Below are 24,460 nucleotides of genomic sequence, written 5' to 3' on the forward strand. Positions count from 1 at the left end.
ATATAGTTGTGCTGTGTGGGTGACTCAGATACTACAGGGGGCATTGCTATTGATAATGTGATTTTCTGAAAAGGTGAACAGCTCTTGGTAAAGTTCCAAATGAAACAAAATACCATCTTCCCTCACTTTACACAGTAATTGCATTCCTGGAAAACTGAGTGCTGATTAAAACCATGCAGGAATACATTATGGTATATTTAAAACTTACTTAGATTCTAAGTTCAGAACAAGTTTTTAATCTTGAATGTCATTTGAAACTTGTGTAGGAAGAGAGAAGAATTCTTTGTTGTACAAGGTAGGATATTGAGGATCCCTGGTTCCAACCAACTAAAGGCCATAGTGCTATCTCAATTATTATATCAACCTAAAATAAACACAAATTTCCAGAATGCTCCATAAAAGGCAGAGCAGCCCCTGTTAAGAATATCTCATTTTGTCCCTGTACCTGTAAGTACCCTCTGATACAGGATTACAGCACCTAGTTAGTCCCCAGGACAACCACTGGTCAAAGCCGCACCTCTTTTAGGAATGGAAAGGCCAGGAGAGCAGCTATTCACTTGTTTTGATTCTTCTTTTAAAAAATATGCTTTGAAGTAGGGATTGTAAACTTTTTTACCAAAGGAGTTAGGCAGTAACATTTGCTAAACTGGAGAATATAATAATACATGCTTTGAAAACACTGAAAGTTGAACCCTTAAAAATACTGTGCTGGTCAAATATAACTGTCAGTGGAACCCCATTTTGTATCCTCTTCACCAAAGGATTATATTATGAATATAATTATATTCATATACAACATAAAAAGATTATGTTATGAATATACTATACTATTGAAGCCTGAGAGATTGGCTTAAGAGTCCTGATTTTTGGGAAGTCTCTTATTCTGATTTCTCATCTGTTTATTAGGAATAATAAATACATACCTCACAGGGTGGTGGTTAGAATGAGATTATGTTTCAGTTAATCTTGGTTTACTTTTTAATTGTTTGAAAGCTAGCTATGTGTTTTATAGTGAAATGGTTATTAAATTTGAACTCTGTAATATGGGGGAATAGTCCCTTCTTATTTTTAACAGAAGCAAATAAAGTAATTAAAAAGAAATTTTTGGATTAACACACAACCTAACATTAATGCTAATTCCAAGCTTTTAGTAGATCAGCCTCTTAGTCTTTCAGGTTAGCTCTCAATCTTAGCATAGCAGTGACTGTTATTTGGCATAGTAATTATTTTTGAAGTGATGTGAGAACAGGTAGTTTTGCTAGTATACAGTATTTTATTGCACCTCAAAAATATGCCATAAAAGACATTTTTATAGTTGTTGCCTGAGTTAGAAATTTAGCAGCATGATTTCTACTATGTATTTTTAGTAATTAAGATAGTGATCTAAATGGTTAAAGCAATACAAATGTGCTTTTATTCCTTTATTCCTAGCCTCACAATTCTGTTGTTCATCTTTGTTTTTCTCCACAATATGATTTTGAGTCCTTTATCAGAGCTCTGTCCTTTAGTTATATGTATATATTGTTTTTTGTAAAGCCCTTTTTTTTCTTCTGCTTTTCCTATCTTAATTTTAATTTCTTCTTACCCATACATGCTTGGTCTTGACCCTCCTGGTATCTTCAGTTGTTTTTAGGTAAACATTTAGCGCTTTTATATTTCTTGTCATGTAATTTGAATCCTTTTGAGGTAGAGGGGCGACAAATTCTATTATACTTGTAAAATACAAAGTTTAGTTTAGTTGACGGATTTTTGAGCTGAAGTGTTTGCATATTTTTGCTTTTCCTAGTATCTGGTTTGATGGTTTTCTTTATATGGTGGAGATTTTCTAACATGCTTTTTAAATCATTTAATCCCCACAGGGTCATAGTGTCCATATTTCTCAGAAACAGATCAGTTAGTCTTCAAGGCCTAGTTACAAAGGAAATTAATTCCTGATGGAACTGAGGACATCAAGGCTGAAAGAATTTAATGCAGGTCGCTAGTAATGAATATTGGTTGTGAACTATGAGGTACTTACTGTAGGCTGGTAAAGATTCCTGCTTCCCGCAAGGCTGTGCACAAAAACATTCCAAAATGTCTGCCCATAGAGCATGTAATTTGCTACCTAGTAGCAGGTAGGCATTAAAATTCAATTATGGGGTGGGGGTGGTGCTAGGGTAATCAGATTTTATAGCTGTAGGATGAAAGGGGAAATTTTGATGGGCTTTAAAGAAAAAAGAAAACACCACTAGAGTATACAGAGTAGTAGTTCTTACTATAGGAACAACATTAAGCTACAGTGAAAATTGCTCACAAATTACCAAAAGTATGAGCTTGATGACATTTGTATTTCAGTTTAGCAGCTTTTCAAAGTCAGAATTGGGGAAAGAATTTGAGTGGAATGTGTTTTTAGTACTGTCTTCAAGTGTCACCTTACCATTCTGCAACACTATCTGTTTATCACAGAAAGAGTTCTAGAATTGTGCTGTCTTAAACTCTCAAAATACACCATTGGAAAAACTTCACAAGCCTAGTAGTACCAGGTGAGCTCGAGATAACCAGATACATGAGCTTGCCAAACATCTCTGCGTAGAATTTAATGAAGTTTTCATCAGGTTGAATTTTCAAAGGATAGGTATAACTAACTGTAAGAGAGAATATTAGCAGACAGAGAGGATGAGCCTTCCTGCCTCAGATAGTGGTTAACCAGCATTTTGACATGGAATTCATTTAAGTTCTTGAAAAAAGGGCAAAGTTACTGGATTTAAAAAAAGTACGAAAGGACTTGCTTACACAGTAGTTTCAAATAATACCCAGGTGGTTAAAGTAAAATACTCAAGTTCTGCATTTAATCCCGTTCCCCAGGAATAAGCACTGTTAGTTTGTTGTGCATCCGTTCATTCACAGACTGTAGTGCTTTAGAAATATTGATTATAATTCTTCTTGGTATTGATAGTCTTCCTATTTTGAATATAGTACTTGGAGTGACATATTTTCATTTGTATAAGTGCATGGAGCCTCTAGAATACATCTGTTGTTACTCATTGTCACTGAAGGGAATTATGTTGATAATGACTGAATTCTTGATGTAGAAATTAGCCTACTGAGAGGACCTCTCTTGTTCCAAGCAGGGAAAAGCTTCATTAAATATAAAGGAGCAATATATTACTGTGATTTTCTCCTCAGGAGTATTTTTTGGTGGAAATCTTGAATGTTCACACGTGTAATATCTTGGCTTTGTGGGTAATTCCGGGGACTCTGCTAGATTTAGTGAAAGCATTCTGAATACAATTTTGCTGTCCCTTTTCAAGAGAAGTAGCAGTATCCTGCTGGTATTTGGGACACGAGGTGAGTAACATATCTTTATCCTCCACCTCTTGGCAGAGGTTCTGCCTCATCATGGTGTTACGAGGTGATGAAGACCTGAAGCAACATGATGAGAGTGCAAATAAGAAATAATTATGAAAGGAGAAGAGAAAAGATTTGGATTGTTGACTGAACTTTGGGATTTCCTGAGGAATGGAGGAGGGAGCAGATTTTAGTAAGGGTTCTATAACTAAATTACATCTTCTTTAGACCATAGTACATCTAAGTGTCAGATTAGGGCAAGAATTAGATTTAAGAGTCTTCAGCCTTTAGCAGCAGAAAGCTTTTTTCTTTTTATTTAAAAATTAAGTAGAATCTCAGTTTCTTAGTTAGGTAACAGTCTGTTCTTCAGGGGGAGAGAGTCTTCTAATTGTTTCCAGGAATCTTTGGCCTGTTGAGGAGCAGGGTTTTTAAATTGATAAAATGGGTGACCTCTGTGTAGACCTGCTTGTGAAGTTGCACAAGGATGCTTCTTACCTTTGGTTTACATTCTGCTTGGTCAGTCTTGATAGCTGCATGGAAAAGGTCTTGTAGATAATTTGCAAAGTTGATTATTAAAGTATTGATATTAATACATGTGTCCATGTTTGAAATAAGAGCAAAAGAAAAGATGATCCCTTTAAAAAAGAATCTATAAAATAGCACGAAAGTATTCACCCTATGCAAAATGGACTTGGTAATTTTTATTGAGGTTTGTCAGCCTCTTTGTGACAAAGCTATCTGTCATTTGCCTTGAGCTTTGAAATTCAGGAGCATGACCCCTGGCTGCTGTGGCTCAGTGGATTGAGGATTGGCCTGTGAGCCAAGTGTCGCTGATTCGATTCCCAGTCAGGGCACATTACTAGGTTGCATGTGAGGTCCCCAGTTAGGGGCACAAGTGAGAGGCAACCACACAGTGATGTTTCTCTCTCTCTCTTTCTCCTTTCCCCTCTCTCTAAAAATAAAATAAAAAACAAACAAATAAATAAGTAAATTATTTTTTAAAAAAAGAAAGAAATTCAGGAGCATGCATGTGATAGAGTACAGAGGTGCACTGTCAAGTCCCTGCTTGGAAAGAATTGAAATGCTATTAGTTTTCATCCCTTGGTGGGAAAAAACATCTCAAGGGTGTGTGGTTTTAGCAACCACCTGGGAGATCTGCCAATAAGAAATGGATATCTACTACTTAAAACAATAGGTTACCATTAGTGATGCTAAATACTTTTTAAACTAATAGGCCCACATAAAATTGCCACATAGGTAATTTAGGTAATTGGGGATGGATATGTAGTAATAAAGGCCTGAACTGGTAATATTGATAAGAAAGAAGTAGAATATGCTCTTTGACGGTTATTTAAGACTAGCATGTTTTTGAATTAAGTAATGTATATAGGATATCATTTAGTTCTAACTGTAAACAAAGCATTGCCATCAGTGAGGCCATACAGTGTAGTCTTTTGAGCTCTGGGATTATAGCTGCCAGGTGTGCATCCTGTCTCTGCACATCTGTGGAATGGCACTAACAACGTTAAGGGATACACTGTATTTTTATGTAGTGAATTAAATTACATAATACACTTTGTGTTATGCCTGACATGCAAATAATAAATAAAGATGAGCAGATTAGCTGCTGTTACAATGAATTTGCTTTCAAATACATTCAGTTATATAGTCAGTAATCTTTTTGAAAAAAATTTTAAACCCCCCACTGTTTTCTTAAAGGTTATCTTTTCAAAGAAAGATTTCTAGGCTGTTTGTTTTTTATTCTAGGTTAACAGGAAATCTGAACTTCCTTTTCTTTTAGAATTGAAAATGGAAGGCATCATTACCTAATTTGGGAAAGAATGGGAAAGTTGTGTTCTAACTGTAAAGTAAAATCTCAAGTCAAAAATTTATTGTACATGGAATTTTTATTCACTTGCTTGTTAGGATTAGTGGGTACATAGCTAGGAAACAAACTGACATTAGGGATTTTATTTTTATTTTTTTTTTAAAAGTAATTTCTAGGGTATCTATGGTGAATTCAAACATACCATAGTCTTGTTTCCTAGAATTTATTATTGCTGATACTCAGAAAGATGACTGTGATATTGTGGAAAACTCTCCTAATCAAAGAAAGATGGTTTCATTTATTAAACTGTTCATTAACATACTAATGATTACTAATACATTTTAAATTGTTAATAGGCTGAAATTTAATGAAAGGTTTTATCCTTACTCCTCAATTAGTGAGAATTGTTTTTTCTCAGCATGTTAACAAATACTGAGTATATGTGCAGTAAGGCATTGTGGGGATACAAAATTAAAGCCATACTGATTTCTGAATAATTTATAATCTATTAAAATATACTTTCTCAAAAACACAGTATTGTCTTATGCAGCTTCATGAATTTATAGAGTATTGCATTCCTGAAACACTATCAGAGAGTACCCGATAATACATTCATACATAGAAAATCAATGCTAGGCTGCGCAATCTTGGCCTGTTTGTTTATAATTTTACCAGAAATTATAATACTCTCAGACTACTAAGTAGAAAACTGCCTTTTGCAAGTAATAGGGTTCATTGATATTTTTACACTTTTCACTTGAAATCAAGAAAGTAGGGCTTGATTTATACTGTGTACTTTATAGGAAGGCAAGAGATTCTAGTAAATGGGGAAATTGAGCTAATGGTGGTAAAGCCACCAAATAATATTGAATGCAGGAGAATAGGTTGAGGATTTGTCAGTTTTGATAGAGAAAAAAATTCCCAGGAATTTGGAGGTGACTTTGGAGGACTGGATACAGTTAAATCTGAGACATAGGCATTTAAGCAATCAAAGGGGTTCTTGGCACACTGCTGCTCAGCGTTCTTGGGAAAACTTTGTAAATCACAAATACACTGTATTTAAAATTGGAAGTTAATTGGAGTTCTATTCTGGGATAGCTCCACTCTTAATTGCCTGATCTTATACAACACAACCTCCAGGTTCCTTGTAAGTGGGGTAACCGTAATTCTCAGTCTGTGCTTTTTTCCTCCAACAAAAATTCATAGCATCCCTTTCACTTTTAAAAGTTCCCTGGTTTAGATGATAAATGATGTGGTTACCTTGCCAGAGTTGGGTACTTAATGTGATGAAGGCTTATGAAATTTCTTCCTATACTGGGTAAGATTGTTTTCCGTAAACTGGGAGATTTCTGTTTAGTATAGTTAGGAGGGAATTAATAAAGATAGCCTAGTGGAAGTCTGGTTGATTACAAGGTTTAAGATAATTCATAGGCTAGAAAAGATCCCTTTGTTTTCTGTGCTTGTATCAGAACTACAAGATAGGTGGACATTACCTAGCTTGTCTGGGCAAAACAAAATCTCATTGTTCACAGGTAGTTTGCATTTATGTATCATTAAAAAATATTTATCTGCAATCAGATTCCACTCAATCCCAAGGGTAAATAAATCTCAGTACATGAATACACGTTTTTTTTTTTTTTTCAGTTAGTACATTTAATTTTTTAATAGACTTTATTTTTACAGCAGTTTTATACCCGGAAGTATAGAGTTCCCATATTTCTCCTGCCGCTACCCACACATAGTCTCCTCCATTAACACCATCTCTACAAGAGTGATGTACCTACTGTATTTGTTACAGTGATGAAACTACATTGACATGTCATTAACACCATAGTTTGCATTAGAATTCATTCTTGGTATTGTGTATTCATTCTGTGGGTTTTGACAAATGTATAACGCCATGTAATTACCATAATAGTATCATACAGAGTAGTTTCACTGCCCTAAGAATCCTGTGTCCCACCTATTTATTCATCTCTCCCCCTTCCTCTTAGCCCCTTAGCAACCACTGATCTTTTTACTGTCTCCATAGTTTTGTCTTTTCCAGAATGTCATATATTTGGAATCATATAGTATGTAGCCTTTTCAATTTTTTTTCCACTTAGTAATACGCATTTAAGTTTACTCCATTCCTTTTCATATCTTAATACTACTGTGTTTCTTTTTCTTTTTTTTTTAAAAAGATTTTATTAATTTATTTTTAGAGAGAGGGGAAGGGAAGGAGAAAGAAAGGGGAGAGAAACATCCATGTGTGGTTGCCCCTCGCACGCCCCCAACTGGGAACCTGGCCCACAACCCAGGCACGTGCCCTGACTGGGAATCGAACCAGTGACCATTTGGTTCTCAGGCCGGTACTCAATCCACTGAGCCACACCAGCCAGGGCAATAGTGTGTTTCTTTTTAGCATTTTTGTTGTCTGGAAGTCTATTTAATTTTAAAAAAGTGTTCTTGAGAGTCTGTTTCTAGATAGGCTTACTAAATTCCACAAATAGGACCTTAATTCTTTTAGCAGCAGATTTTATATTACCAGTTAAGATGGGTAAGGGGGTTGGAGTGTGGGGTGAAATTGCTTATTGCTTTAAGAATGGTTTGCCTGGTTGTTACAGAACCCCTGGGCTGCTCCAATTGAAACCTAGCACCCACGGGCTGTTTAGTTAGGGGCCCGATTGCCCGCCACCAAAATTATAACTCTCAATACCAGAGTTTAGTGAAAAGAAAAAGAATTGTTTATTTAACAGTTATATAGATTTAGATTATTTGCAGATTTCTGCTGTTAAGTCTTATTTTCCTTAAAACACCCACAAACACATAGTTCAGCCTCCTCCTACCACACCAGGCTAGTTTTAGAAAAGTTAGAGATACCGTTTCCCTACTTCCTAGACACAGTTCAGCTTTACCGGTAGTTGCCAATCATTCAGTTTGGATTGGGAAGGCCTTTCTGTGTTGTGTTTGCCAGCTTTTAATTCAGAACCTTGTGGATTCTCAGCCTCCTTGTAAACTGCTTTCTCAAAGCCGCATGGTCAGTCCTTTGCAATCAGCATGGAGAACCCAAAGCTGCATGGCGTTCCCCTCTCAAAACTGTATGGAGAACTTCTCCAAACCGCATGGAGAACCTTCCTTTTTAAAACCGCATGCTCAGTCTCCTCCTCAAAACCTCATGGTCCATCCCCTCCTCTCAAAACAGCATGGAGAACCCTTCTTTTTCAAAACTGCATGGTTTGTGTGCCCTCTTAAAATGTCTGCTGCTTATTTTTAAATCCTGACGCAGTCGGAACGGTCCCCAGTTCTGACCATTCACAGAACCTCACATAGGCTCTGTGTGCTTTCTCCATACCATCCCCTGGTCTAAGTCCCCTCCCATCTCCTTGAGGTCTTGGAAACATTCAAGCCATTTGCATAAAAAAGACACTAGCCACAAGCCTCAGGCATGTGAAGGCATCCTGAAAGGTGCTTCCTTCTCCCCATCCCCCAGCCGCAAGCTTTGGGGGTTTTTGGACACCTCCTTTCCGTAACATGATGGCTTCTCCACTCCTCCACCCCTCTGTTTAAATGTAAAGCTTCATGTTATTGCTCATTTTGGGGATGCAAGTGAAATTCCTGGAATGAACCATATAAATTGTTGAGAATTTGGGGAGAAATACAGATCTCCATGAACAGTGTGTAATACCAAATATTCCTTGAACTTGTTTAATTTCACCACATTAATAATTTTGCCACTATTGTGACTTAAAGTAGTGGGAAAGCTTGCAGTTTCAACATATTGTGATTATGGTCCATAGGTAAAGAATAAGACTTAGTGTAGTTCTATTGAGTATCCTCAATTTTTATTTATTTATTTATTTTTTAATAGACCATTGGGGCCTGGGCATGGGGTTGCGGGAGGGAGGAAATTTCCCTTTCCTTGTCTTTGTTGATGTGGAGAATCTCTTGATCACTTACCTGTTGTTGCTGTCCTTGTTTTCCAAAAACCATGTGTGGTTAATCTTTATAGAAATATTGAAGAGGACCAGAAAGGTAGGAAAAAGAACATAAATGGAGCAGTACTTCATAAACTTTTTATCACCGTCTATAAAGTAGGAGTTACTTACTATTCGTGTGGATTTTTTATCTAGAATCACTTGGTCTGTGGCATATTGGCTTTGTTTCTTTTCAGAACTACTGTTGAGTGCTGGTGAGAGTGGGTTTAGCCTTGGTGTTTAGTATTCCATACATTTTCTTTTTAAAAGTTGGGAAAATTTGTTTGTGATTAAGTATTAGCTTTTTCCCAAGAAAAAGCGTTTCCCAAGATAATCTTTGGAACCAGATGGGTGCCTTTTTTTTTTTAATGAAAGGTTAAGGATTCTGTGTAAGGCTAATAGCATTATGTATTCTACTCAAGTAAAGTCTAATGCTGCTTTGGGAGCTTCCGGCAAAAGTACTAGGCCTTCTATCTGAGTCATTGACAACAAGAACATGAGAAGACCCTTCTTTTAAATCTCCCAAAGCAGAATGGTAAGTTATTTACCTGACATTATTAAAAGTGTTTTCCATATATTGGAAGGGAATTAATTTCTATCTTGGTATATTTTATCCTAGTAAAAAGTACACTGCATTTGTGGTGAATCATTTGGAAAGAAGTATGACTATGGAGAAAGTTCCATTCTCAGTTTTTCATCCTCCTTGAGTGATCTCATTTCCTCCCATGGCTTCAACTTCCACCTAATCTGATAATTCCCAAGTGCATATTTCCAGCCTTCACCACTCTCCTGAAGACTGGATTAGTATTTCTCATTAGCATAGCCTACTCTATATGGACCTCTCGGACAACTCTCTCAGCCATTTACACTATCTCTCTCCACCCTGTGGTCAAACAATTTCGGTTGATTCTGTCTTGTAAACATTTCTCACATTCATTGCCATCTCACCTTTTCTACAGCTACTTTCTTCATTTTCCATTTGAATTATTGGAATTTCCTGTTTTGTTTTTTTAACTTTTGTCATTCTTTATAATGCTACTAGTCACACCAGTTGGTTTGTAGAAAGAATCCTGAGATGTTTAGCCTGCAGGATTCTTGTTTATCATTTCCCCTAAATTAAGAGATCTTGAGGCTATAGGCTATCATATTTCTGAATAGCATGAACACTTAACAGGTGCTGTTTCTTATATGTTCCTGATTTCTTTTATACATCTGTTAAGTGGCCATTATCATTGTATTGTATTTTGATTATTCTTCTGTTTCATGTCTTGCAAGGTTGAGCTTTCTTTAGAAGCGAAGTTTAGTACCCCTGTGCACAGCGCTTAGCAAATAGGCCCTCAGTAAATGGTAAATGGAACTGAAAACATACTCTCAATTTATAGATTGATAAGTTGAACAAATACAAGATAAAAGTCATTATTATGAAGCCATAATGAGTGACACAGTTTTTTTTAGCTACCATTTTACCACATTTCATCTTTTGGTTATGAACACAGATTCAAGTGCTAGGAGAATCTTTTTGTTGTTCAGAAACATCTGTGTGGCTCCTATGCTCTCATTTTCCTTCTATTTAAAAAAGCTGAATAAATTAACAATTTCACACAACGTATTAATTGTCAAAATGTGGTCTGTGGACCTGCAATACCAGCATCACCAGAGAACTTGTTAGAAATGCACCTTCCTAGCCCTCACTTCAGACCTATTGAATATTAATCTCTGGGGATGGGGCCCAGCAGCCTGTGTTTTAACAGACAATTCTAATGCATGATAAAGTTTAAGAATTGCTACTCTAGGGAAAGTTTTGCCTTTGATTATATAATAACAGAGCTTCTAATGTGTTTTCATTTATGCTATTTATGTTTTGGGAATAATTCATCACCTGGGAAGATCAGGACTATATTACCTAACGTCCCAGGATGTAATACAAAGATTGAATTGCCCTATGTGCAAAGTATTTGACTTTTGTGGTTTCTGGGAATGGCTATTTAAAAGAAGGTGGGGAGGGATTGTCCTACCTCCTTCAGTTAAAATGTCTTCTAGATTTTATCCAGACTATCATTTTTGAACAACTTGTGTTCATTGTCATTCTCATGGGATTGTATTAGGGTAAAAAAAGGAGCTGAACTGTAGTATTCTGTGGAAGAAAGCTAAATTGTACTATCCTTTAACAATTAAATACTAATATTTGGTATGTTGTCAGGGACAGAAAGTGAGTTTATTATCAAAAGTTACGCTGAATCTATAGACAAGTGAATTTCACAGAAAAATTAATTAGTAGAGATTAGCTTTTGGTTAGTAATTACCCATGGCTTTGAGAATGGTTTATTTAACTGGCGTATTCAACCTTTATAGCATATTGTTTTCATTTTGCCTTTAATAAACCCTAACTGGAGGGTCAACTGAGGCATACTCTTAAAATGCTCTCTTAACTATTCCCCTGTCACACACACCCCTGCCCCCACAAATTGTTTTTGGCTTCAAAGTTCCATTTGGGTGTAATTCTAGGTTGGCCCATAGCTATTTTTGACAGTCTCTTGGGACAAGAGAGCTTTTTATGAGCATTTGCATAAATATGTAAAGATTTCAGTTTGGAACCAAATCTTTCATTAAGAATACTCTTTGAGATACAGTTGGTTTGTATGTATGCATTTGGTTATTTTCTTTGGATGAGACATCCTTGGTTTTTAATGGCTACCAAAGCTAGCTTTTCTCCTTTGTGTACAGCAGCTTGAGTGCTGTTTGTGGAGTTAGGAAGTAAATTTTCTAAAGTTTCCTAAAAATACTGGCTTGGGAGCAGTTTGTGGCTACTGCATTTTTCCCTGTGGACACATCCTCAGTTTTTAAAAATAAAGTAATGGCCAGTTTGATGTCACAGTCAAAATGGGACCTGACCTATTATTGGCCTCACTTTCTTTGTTCAAGATTAAATTAAAAATGCCTCTTTCCTCCCTGGAGCGAGAAAGAAATGTTTAGTCTTAAAGAGTATCTTTAATAATGAAGCTATTTACTTGAGGATAATAAAAGCACAGACTGAGTCGCTAGGATTTTCTGATAAATAAGTAGAGCCCATTGAGGATATTCAGAGTCATAGGCAAGTATTGCTGAGCTCTTGGAGTATGTTAGGTATGCTTGAAGAGAAATGTAAGAGTGGGGTCATTTCTGAGCTGATTGTGCTCTTTGCTATTAAAAATTTCCAGTCCCTTCTATTTCTTAGAAATTCTATTTTTATAAGAGATTTATTACCAGAATTTATTCTGATTTTTAAAAATTATTGCTGGCAACTTGACCTTATTTAATTCACTTTCTATTTGAAACATGTTGAAATCCTTTGGGTTAGTGGTTTTCAATGCATTTTTTTTTCTTTTTTGAAAACTAAAAAAATTTCAGAAAACCTGTTACCAAGCAAAGCCAGGTCCCGTTCATGTGGCACCTTGGGATATGACCAACAATTAGTGTTGAGAAAAACAGGTCTTTATTTACAATATTCCAACCTGGGGGGCGGGGGTGGGGTGGGACTGCCAGCACTTCAGCTCAGAGCCCTGTTCTCTGACAACAAACACCCAGCACTTCCCTTGCTCCCCAAAAGGCTATAAACCAAAACCAAGCCCAATATTTTCCCATTTCTTATCTGTCAGCTCTGTTCTTTAGGATTTGGGGTACGTTGTCTTCAGCCTTCATGTAATAGTCCAGGAAAGTATGTGCCGTGTTACACTGGCTTATGGTGAAGTCCAGGAAAGGCACAAGTCCTAAGAGAGTGTCCTCTCTGCATGTCCCAAGTTCAAAGAGTCCAGATTGAGTCTGGGTCTGCAAGGCAGAGTCCTTGGTAGCTTCAGAGTCAGCTAGAGCGGGCACAACCAAAGCAGCAGCGTGCCTGCTTTCTTACTAGCCCAGGCCGCATGGCCGGATCCTGACTACAAACTGCATGGCTGCTGCTTCTCCCATGGCTGCTACAACCTGCTGTTCTATCATGCTCCTCTGACGTGCTCCATCCATCGTGCTTCTTCTCACGTGGACAGGGGCCCTTCTGCATCCTTTCAAACTGTATGACCCTTTTTTTCACATCCTTTCAAACAATGTCCTCCGTTCTCTTAGTGCTCTCCCTAATTTTAAATGCTGACCTGGAGCATCATCATCATTGTTATGAAAAGTATCTAAAGCTATATTAACCCCCCTTTTACCTGGGTGGCAGCACAACTATTATCTAGCTATCAGCCTGCCATACATGCAGAGTACCTTAAAAGTTGTATTATCCCCTTTCCCCATCCCCAAAACTGTGGGCTGTGGGGACTTTGGGGACCCCTCCCCTGCTCTGTTACAAAAGCACTGTTAGACAACTCCTATCCCCTGTTCTCTGAGCCCTAGCCCCCCTCCCCACCCCCCACTTTCTCTCACACAGAACACCCAGGATTGGCTCAGGCCATCCTTTAAATCACAGAGTAGAATGCTTGCATAAAAGGCCCTCTTATATTATTATGTTTACAGCTGTACATGTCACAAAGTAATTTTATATACTTAAAAAATTTTTTTTAAAATCCTCACCCGAGGACATTTTCTCATTGCTTTTAGAAAGAGAGGAAGGGAGAGAGAAACATCGATGGTGAGAGAGAAGCATCAATTGGTTGCCTCCTGTACTTGCCCTGCCCGGGTATTGTACGTGCCCGGACTGGGGATTGAACCTGCAACCAAGGTATGTGCCCTGACCGGGAATTAAACCCACAACCCTTTGGTTATGGGATGATGCTCCAACCAACTGAGCCATACCGGCCGGGGCTATATACATTTTTTGTGTGAACCTTGCCATGACCTTATGAAGAAGGTAGGAATTATTGCAATTTTTCAGATGAGACTGTGGTTGAAGAAGTTGAAGAGTCCAACCAAGATGTAAACCATGGCTCATTTCCCTAGAAGGTGAGCTCTCAGCTTACTAGAGACCCTTATCTGTTCACTCACTTAATAGCAATACAATTATGACTCAGGGCGTGTAACCTGGGGGTCTGGGACACCCCTCTATTATATGCGGAATTTTGTGTGTATTTTGGGAGATGAGTAAAGCCCATGACTTTTTGTCATACTTACAACTTTTTTTTTGGTCACAGACTTTAAGACCCATTGATCTAGGTCATGCCTTTTTAGCCTGTCGATAGGAATTGACAACAGAACTGGAATGAAAATCCTTGTTGAAGGATTTTCACCCATACCAAATACTTATCTCTTACCTGTGCTAAAGTAATTTAACGTTTGCATAGAACTTTACAGTTTACAGAACTCTTCCACATATATGTATTATATGACTTTAAGAACTATAAAGTAGGTGGCATCATTCCCATTTAAAGAAACTGTTCAACATAAAGAGAATTTAGGTTATGAAGGTACTGACTCAAAAGCTGACATTCTTTCTTAGACTGAAATTAAACTAATCTGACATGATCCAAAATCCTGTAACTACCATCGTACTTTACATTTTGTGAATTTACAGTTTGGCCTGCCAAATATTCAGTATCTTCTCATATATTATTGCTAAGCAGCTTGATTTGTAATTGGTAGGTTTATCCTTTACTTTCTGTTATTTTTTTTAAAGGAGAATCTTGTACTGCCTCTTTTCTCATTACTTGTGGGATTTCCACCATGTTCATAATATCTCAGATTTAATGGCTTATCACTCTGATAACATTTGTTCATTGCTTGAGTCCATACTTGTGTTATCACTCATCCCATTCTAGTTTGCTCTAAGGATAGGAAGAAATGAAGAATTTCCTTATTTTTCATTGCCTTCTGCAATTAATATTTCCATTCTGGTTCTCAGTGTAAGGTTAATTATTTTATTTTATTTTTTAAAATTGATTTTAGAGAAGGGGGGAGAAGGGAGAGAGAGAGAGAAACACCAGTTTGTTGATCCACTTATTTATCACTGATTTGTTTTATGTGCCCTGACCAGGGATCAAACCTGCAACCTTGGTGTGCCAGGACAACACTCAAAGCAACTGAGCTTCCTGGCCAGGGCACAATTTGTTTATTTGTTTGTTTATTTCTTAAAGAAGTTTGGATAATCTAAACTTGCCAGCCTGTTGTGGAATAGTCCTGAAAGCTACTGCACACCACCTGTTAAGTATTGTTTCTATGGAGATGTATAATCTAACATTATTGAGTGCTTACCATGTGACAGGCACTGTTTTAAGCTGTGTTATTTAGTATGTATAATTATCACAATAACTCTATGAGGTTGCTACGATTATTGGCCCTGTACTACAGATTAGAGAGAAGCTCAGAGAGGTTAGTTAGGTCACTTGCTTAAGACCTTAAAGTTAGGGACACGGCCTCCAGGCAATCTGATTTTGGAGTTTGCTGCTTTTAATCACTAAACTACATAGTCTCTTTTGAACTAGATTTTTCTATTTCTCCAACGCAAAAGGCTGGTTAAAATATGCCAAGCAGATTCCTTTAGCTATTTGCATGGTATAATTTCAGAGTAAAGGGTGGGCCCTGGTTTAGAAGCTAGTGATGGAGACAGTTTTAATTTCTAAGCCTTCGTTATGTTTGCCTGATAGAGGTAGCTGTGAAGGAGCAGGTCTGAATTCGGAAAATTCTTTGTGATTGCTGCCATCTCTATGTACAGATTGGATTAAACCATGAGATCAGACCAATATACCTCCTTCCTGATGCAGAGAATAAGGTTATCCCATTTCCATCTACTCCCAGAGCCTCGGGCCTGCCTTACCTTTGGTGGGTACACATGGAATGAGTGCATATGGACTTATGAGCTGCCTCTGATGTTAAGGAATAGTGACAACTGACTCACTTCTTAATAGTAAGGGTAGGCAGTCTGTATAGTAGTTGTGTATACAGCCTTGTAGCAGTTTAGTTATTTAGACAGATTTGAAATACTCTTGACTGTAATCACAGTGTCAGTTTGTCTTGCTCAGTCTTCACTTTGAGGTGCACGGAGAGAGAGAGGAGAGGAGAGGGGGAAAGGAGAAGAGATCGTCTTATGTCATTGGCTGTCATTTCCTCTTTATGGGGAGGCATGAAGGAGAGAACATACAGCATGAGCCACCCACAGGGAATTAGTAGAGGGGCTTGAAGGGAACAGGTGTTATTAAAAAAAAAAGTAAAAGGTGATAAAAGCAAACTAGATTTAAAAGTCAGAAGTTAGCTGAGAGAGGGAGAGAAGTTTGTCTTAATTCCTGCTCAGTGATTGCCCTGGAGGTAAATAATTTCAACTTTAAAAAATCATATGATGGTTCTGCCTCTGTGGAGTGGGGCTAGCTTTTTTGCTTCCTTAGGGTATAAGTAAAAGCATTTTTCTTGGGATTGTACTCAACTTGTTTTCTGTGTTCCTTTTTCTTCTCACCCTCTGCTACATATCTACACATCCAGTTTTTCCTGCCAGAGCTCCTTTCTCTGGCTGCTAGCCTCAGCTGCCTTCTTCACCTCCTGTCTCCCATCCCCAGTTTTGCAATTTTACATTATGCTTTTCCTGGTTTTACTGTGTCCATTTTTTATACTCTGCCTGCCACCGTCCTTCACCCCCGGCTTCTAATCCTCCCTCCCCCAAAGCCAGTGCCCACCGTTTCAGTTGCCCTCTTTCTTGTTGTTGAACTGAATGCACTGATGTTACAGTAGTTCTTTTGTCAGACTGAGCCCAGTTGTGTATTAAGTGGGTGGAGATGATGATAGGAAAGGGGGTGGAAGGTTGTTTTTCTGAAATGTAGGTTTTCCCCAAAATATTAGATGACCTTTGTCTCAGAGATCAAACAGATATTTCTGCTGGACTTTCAGCTTTAGGCAGTTGTGTGCTGCCATGTTGAGGGTACTATTTGTTTGAAAACCCTTGGTAATGAAAGGCAGGGCAATGAATGCCTCCTCCTGCTAGCTGGTTCCTCTCTTCTGAAATGGAGCTAATTTTGGATGGGTAATGAGGTAGATGTTGTTAATAATTCCCTTGCTAACTGTGATTTCACAATATAGGCATACTTCATTTTATTGTGTTTCATAGATGTGTTTTTTTTTATAAGGCAAGACCCTCCCTCCATCAGCAGAAAGATTATGACTTGCTTTATTGCAGTGGTCTGGAACTGAACCTACAGTGTCTCTGAGGTATGCCTGTACTGTGTAGAGAGGGCTTTTTTTTCCCCACTGCTAGGAGGAGAAATAGATCTGTTTTCATGGTCTTTGTTGAGTGTTGAGCTGTCAAGGAATCTCCTATTTGGTTTGTTTATAGGCAGTAGGGTTTATTGGAAAGAACCATAGACTAAGAGCTAAAGCTAAAGCTGTGTTCTGATCTCAGCTCCAGTCAGGATTAGCTGCATAAGTGAACTTGGGCAAGTCATGAACATTTCTTTCTCTGCACCTGCCCTTTGAACCTTGTGAAATTATGTGAGTGAAATGAAGTTTTATGAAAATTTCAGGTGTTTCCCTTTATTAATTTGGCCAGTGACCACAACACTGAGAATGCACAGTGTCTTTAAACTCCTTCCTGTAAAGCTAGCCTTCTCAAGAGCAGGTTGAAGGACTCATCAGAAGTAGGGAGCAGTTTTTTTATAGTTTATTTTTTTATTGCATTTTTTTCCATTACTAGGGGGCAGTTTTGCTTTGGAACCATTTTTTGTTTTCTCACTTTTTCCCTTCCCCCTAACACACACATGCACAACACAGTTGCATTAGGAACTCCTTGACCTTGTGCTCCTCTCCCTCTATTCTTAAATAGGATTATAATTTTAAGGAGTCAGTGATCCTAGTGTGCTGCACATTCCAATGGAGGGATCCTGGCTTTTCATGGCAGAATTTATTACATTTTAAGTGGTGACAAAATATATCTTTAATTTTCAAATAACTACAAAAAACTTTTCTAGCCTAGTAAGGCACATAGACTATAGTTATGGGAAGTGTTAGGAGACCATGCTCTAGCTTTGGACACACCTGGATTCCAGGTCAGGCTCTTTCACTATTAATTAGCTTGTGGCTATGGGCAAAATACTTAATTTTGGGGGTGGGGGGGAGTGTGTCTTTTTCCACATCATTAAGAGGACTATAATGGCACCTATCTTATAAGGCTGTTTTGCGGGTTAAGTGTGATAAAGTGTTTAGTACGTTGTCTAACACATAACATTTAGAAGATATTTGTTTACATACTTTTTTCAAAAAGATTTTATTTATTTTTAGAAAGGGGGGAAGGGAAGGAGAAGAGAGAGAGAGAAACATCAGTGTGTGGTTGCCTCTTACATACCCCCAACTGGGGACCTGGCCTACAACTGAGGCATGTGCCCTGACTGGGAATTGAACTAACGACCCTTTCGTTTACAGGCCAGCGCTCTCTCCACTAAGCCACACCAGCCAGGGCTATACTTTTAATAATAAATAATAGCTTTCAGAGAGCATAGATAGATGTGTGTTAGTGTTTTTGAAGGAGTTTTAATATTGTTTTTAGGTAAGTTTGTTTAAATATACTAATAATTTACTAATTCAAAGGACATTTTTTAAATCTGGTCCCATTTTCCTGTATGCAGGTAGAAAATTAAATCAGATCAGCATTCCTTCCTCCTTGAAGTCTTGCTTAGGGCTGGCAAGGTCAGGTTGAGTGACTTGCTCAGTTCTGTGCAGTGGGAATTGTGTTTGGGCTGTTCTTCAGCTACTTTAGAATTGTGTGGTGTTGGGATTTGAGATTATATTGGAATTGAGTGGGTTCTTGGTGGTTCTGGGTGTACTTGCAGGTTCGTTTTACATGAGGGTGGTCAATAGATTGATAAACAGGCTTAAATTTAAGCCTGCTTTGAAGTACAATTCAGCAGAAAGGTTAGGTAATCACAGCATTTGAGAGGACATAACTTTCAGTTCACAGAAAATGTGAGAATAAGAGTTTTGTGATTCCACATAATGATGAAGAACGTAATTAAAGCTGTAATACTTGTCACTGCTCTCAAAAGATTTACTGATAATCTGTTTTCTCTGGTGATTGAACTAGTACTGAAATGAATGAAACCAGTTTCCTTTACCTCTCCTCTGTATTAGTTAACATTGACTTTTACAGGTGGGCAGGTGGCAATTTGTGAGACTAAGGCATGGCTCCTTGAATACCACTTTATCTGGCAATGAGTGCAGTTCTTCATGCAGAGGCTTGGTATCTCCTTTCTGGAATTCTAAAACTTGCCCTGCATCTGAGAATGACATCTTTTTTAGCTTCTTATGAGCTCTGGTAGATACTGCCTTATAAGGAACTGACACTGATCTGAAGAGGTAGTTTTGAATGGCATTTTCAGGGCAGAACATTTAGTCTAAGGCTGTTAATTACTGCGTTCTTTCTTCCCCAGATTCTGAATGCTTTATGGTTTGAAAGACTAGTATGAATTTGGAGGTTCACCTCTACTTGAGTAATTGGGTTCTGAGGTTCATGGGGTAGAATTTATCTCCAAAAGATAAATACTGTTGTGGATATACACAGAAAATTGTCCATCGGGCACCCTCCATTTTCACCCACTGAATCCTTGGCATCTGGACTATAGGAAAACTGTTCATTTAATGTATACCTCTTGTGGAATGTTTTGAGTCTGATGTTGGTAGATTCTGGCCCCATGCTTGGCTCACTGCAGAGGGGCTGGCTTGGTCCCAAGAGAAGTTGCCCAGCCACTCACAGTACCCTCTTTTAGCTTCTTGCTTTATACCTTGGCACACTACCTGAACTGGTAGAAATGCTGAATGAGTCCTAGGTGGAGTAAATAGCTGAGTATGCTTGCATTATGATTTGGTTTCTATGGACTCCACTCCAGGTTCTTCAAATAAGCTTGGATTTTTTTTTTTCTTTTTTCTTTTTCTTTTTTTAAATTCTCTCTGCCATTGCCACCTTGTCTTATGGAAGTGTAACCTTAAGCAAATTTTGGACAAGTGACCCTTGCTGGTGTGGCTCAGTTGGTTGGAGCATTGTTCCATAAAGCAAATGGTTGCAGTTTCAGTTCCCAGTCAGAGCACATGCCTGGTTTGAGTGTTTGGTCTCCTGTTGGGACGTGCATGAGAAGCGATTGATCCATGTTTCTCTCTCACATCGATGTTTCTCTGCTTCCCTCTCCCTTCCGCTTTTCCTAAAATCAATAAGCATGTCCTCAGGTGTGGACCTAAAAAATGTTTTGGACAAGTGAAAGTAGGCATCAACTTTAGTTTCTGGGCAGTGCCTGGCAATGCTGTTAAGGCCTATTCTTCACCATAGAGTTTAATTCAGCATTGTACATCTTTCATTCTTTTTGAGCTGGCCCATAGGAGCCAGGTAACTAAACTATGTACAGAGAGCCTGTCGAGTACCATGGTTATTTTTATGGCTGACTTTTCAGGAGAATTTTCTAGTTGTATGGACTTAAGGGATTATGGAAGGCATAGCTCCTCCATTCACTAGCAATGAGTTGGATTGCTGTTACTGTTGATTCTACTCCTGAACTGATTCCCAGAATAATTGTCACTCTGAAGTACAGATGGTCTTACTTATTACCCTATACCTGAGGATCTGCAGTTGAGTAAAGGCTGCCTAATCACAGATAACTGGATCGTTTGCCATAGACCCAGGGAAGAATAGGATGTGGGGAAAGTCTAACCTGAACTCAGGAGAGAATCCTGCATGGGAGAAATTTGCTACCCTTTCGCTTGAAATTTGAACTCTGACCCGCATAGGTTAGTTAATACTTCTTGTTGAGGCACACAAAAGACATCATATTTTTAAACAAAGTGTTCAGCCATCCAAAAGAGAGTTCCTGACTTGGCATATATGACGTTTGTCCGAAAAACGTCTAGCCATTGTTAATATAACAAGAATGGTTTGCACACTATCAATGTAATCTGGCAGCCAAGGAGAGTGGACTTCAATGCACATGTGTGAACAACAATGACTTCATTGTACTACATTGGGGGCAGTAGATGCCATTGAGTGTAAGCATTTGTACTGTGTGGCCCTCGCATTCAAAATGAGCTAGTAGAGCAACAAATTGGCATCAAATTTTGTGTTAAGCTTGAACATTTCTCTGCAGAAATCATTTGGTTGATTCAAAGGCTTTCAGGGATGATGCAATGAGTGCAGCACAAATAAAAGTGTGGCACAAACACTTCAAAGGTGGTTGAGAATCTGTTGAAAGTGATCCACGTTTTGGAAGGCCCGCAACAAGCAGAATACCTGAGAGTGTTGAACGTGTACAGGCTGCAATTAACAAAGATCAACGACTGACATTGTGAAAACTAAAAGCTGATCTGAGGATTCCAAAATCTACTGTGCCTGAGGTTTTAACACAGGATCTTGGCATGAAACATGTTGTGCTAAAATTCATTCTGCGGCTTCTGCTACCAGATAAGAAGGAACATCTTGCTGCAGTTGCTAATGACTTGATTCAAACCGCTACCAATGAACCAAAGTTCCTCACGAAGGTCATAACTGGCAATGAATCGTGGGTCAACAGCTATGATTTGGAAATGAAGGCTCAGTTATCCCAATGAAAGTTTGCCTGGTTCTCCACACCTGAAGGAGATATGGCAAAGTCACAGCGAGACCAAGACCATGTTAACTATTGTTTTGATTGGGAAGGTGTTGTCCATCACTAGTAGGCTCTTCCAGGCCAAACAATTAATAAAAGAGTACTACCTCAATGTTCTTGGTCACTTGAGAGATGCAATATGACAAAAACGGCCACAGCTATGGGTGAGTGGTGACTGGCAGCTACATCATGACAACACACCAGCTCATGCATCACGTCTCATCCAGAGGTTTTTGGCGAAACATCAAATCACCTATGTGACTCAGCCCCCATACAGCCCAGATTTGGTACTGTATGACTTCTGACTTTTCCTCAAACTAAACTCACCTTTGAAAGGAAAGAGATTTCAGACCATCGAAGAGATTCAGGAAAATATGATAGGGCATTTGATGGTGATCTTGACAAAGGATTTTGCAGAGTGTTTTGAACATTGGAAGATATGCTGGGAGAACTGTGTGAGGTCCCAAGGTGCCAACCTTGAACGGGACTGAGGCGTCATTGTCCTATGTACAATGTGTCTTGTTTCTTGTATCTTCAATAAATGTCTCTTTCATATTACATAACTGGATACCTTCTGGACAGACCTCGTACACCTACTGCCACTTTGGTTATCTTTCATCACTTGTCTGAGTTTGCAAAGGTTACGGTTTGTGCTCTAAAGAAAGAGGCTCTTCCCTGAGACCTGAGTTTTTCTCATTTCTACCAGCTGAGCCCATTGCTAAAATGCTTTCCAGTGGGCTTGCTTCTGCGTGGCTGGTACCGGGGCTGCCCCAGCTTGTAATTAGCCTGCCTTTGCTTCATAAGCTTCCTAGGGTGGTTCTTCTTCTAAAAGCTTGTATGAAATGCTGTTTACTGTTTCTTTATAGTTTAAAAATGAATCCTTTTTGTTCTTTGCAACTCATTTTCTTTTTTTCTTTAAATTACTATTAACACCTGTTGATTCTTTTTTTTTTTTTTTCTGATTGGCCTGTCACTGCATTCCTGCTCCCCCTCCCTCTAGCTGGGTTTGTGAAGTCACCCATGTCAGAAACTAAGCTCACTGGGGACGCCTTTGAGCTGTACTGTGACGTGGTCGGGAGCCCCACGCCAGAGATCCAGTGGTGGTATGCAGAAGTCAACCGAGCAGAGTCTTTCAGACAGCTGTGGGACGGTGCTCGGAAGCGCCGTGTCACCGTAAACACCGCCTACGGGTCAAACGGCGTGAGTGTGCTGAGAATAACCCGGCTCACCTTGGAGGACTCTGGGACTTACGAGTGCAGGGCCAGCAACGACCCCAAGAGGAATGACTTGAGGCAAAACCCCTCCATAACATGGATTCGAGCCCAGGCCACCATAAGCGTCCTTCAGAGTGAGTCCAGCACCCTACATTAGTAGTACTGTAGTCATTAGAGGTGGCCCGATGACCCTTCCCTTCTGCTTCCTTCCCCTCTTCCCCAGTATGATCACTCACCCCACCCCTTGTCTTCGTTTTTTCAGACCCATGATCCTATTGGTTGTAGTGTATGAAAACATCTGTGGCGACCTTTTAATTTTCCCTTTGCCGTCCTTTCTACCTCCCGTATTCCCCAACCCTTCTCTGTGTCTTTCTCCTCAGGAACAAAGAATTTGGGGAAATCGTGACTGTCCAAAATCATCTGCATTGGGAAAAGCTGGGGAGGGAGTACTGGAGAGGCTGGAAAAAAACAAAACAAAAACCAAACACTTAAATCTCAAAAAACCAGGCAGTCACACTAGAGTAGTGTTGAATCGCTTCTTTCCTTCCCCTTTAGTTTTGTAGTAGGTTTCCTGCCATCCTTTCGCTGATTTATTCTCTGGTGCCTTTCTATTTTTGTTTCTCTCCCCAATCTAACTACTTTTTATTTCTTCTATTCATTTCTTTGAAGCCCTCTTGAGTAGCTGCCTTCAACTCTTTGGTTTTAAGTTTGTGTCTACCCAGCCTTTTCCCTCACTGTGACTTGGTGTCATTCTGTTCTGTGATGGGAATGTCGCCATGGGTGCGGTGTGGTGGTATGTTTTGGTTGTTGGGTGGCATGTAAGCTTGGATATTTCCATAGTTCTGCTCTTTTTCTTTTCTAAAACAGTGGCATGTACTTCTCTGATAACAGCCTTCCACTGCAGCAGTGTGCTCCTCGCTGGTCATGCCCATCCAGTCTCCTGTTCTCTTAAAAGCATCAGCCTGAGATTTCCTTCATGTCTTGCTCTGGAGTCAGGTGACTCTTAAGCTGCAAGGTATTTACTTAAAACCCCATCATGCTGTTTTGAAGTCAGAGATGCATTTGATCCCTGTTCACAAACACATTGACTCTGATTTTAGTACTGTGCTCCTCATGCCAGAGGCTAGCTACCCAGAAGTAGTTCGGAAGCCATTCACACTAGCCTTTCTTTGTATTTGCAAAAAGGAGGAAACTAGAATCCAGCCCTGTTTCTCTGAGTGATGAGGGTGAGCTGAGCTGCTACCTCAAAATCCTCCCCTGCATCTGTTAGGAAGTACAAGTAAGACAGTGAGACATGGGAGCTATTGTGGTCACCTCTGTTTCTGAAGAGTACCTTGCTACTTGTATGGGAGGAAGGAGAGGGAGGGAGAAGCCACCACAGAGCTAGTATTCCTGGCCAGAAAGAGTTCTAGCTCCACATCTGACCTGATTATAATTGAGGGAGTATTCTTTATTTAATGGAAAGATTCTCTGGGCTTTTCATCTTCTCTTCAAGGACTCGCTCAGTAAGAAACCTATAGCCAGTTCTGGCTTAAAGAGCTGATTGATATAGAGAGAGTAAAAATAGTAAAATACATTTATGAGGAATTTGGTAATAACAGTAGGTAATATGACGTGGGTCCTGAGTCTATATAC

The 24,460-nt window shown here is 38.9% G+C and overlaps 1 protein-coding gene across 1 annotated transcript in view; it reads left to right on the top strand.

Annotated features, from left to right (window-relative positions):
- The window catches only part of NPTN (neuroplastin), a 67,502-nt gene that overhangs the window by 12,297 nt on the left and 30,745 nt on the right, over positions 1-24,460 (top strand). The window contains exon 2 of the mRNA XM_090270036.1: positions 22,612-22,959. Within this exon, the coding sequence (XP_090126162.1) occupies positions 22,612-22,959 (348 nt within the window). The remainder of the gene's footprint in view (positions 1-22,611; positions 22,960-24,460) is intronic.

This window comes from Furipterus horrens, unplaced genomic scaffold, assembly GCF_987537825.1.
Source record: "Furipterus horrens unplaced genomic scaffold, mFurHor1.1.pri manual_scaffold_3, whole genome shotgun sequence".
NCBI lineage: Eukaryota > Metazoa > Chordata > Mammalia > Chiroptera > Furipteridae > Furipterus > Furipterus horrens.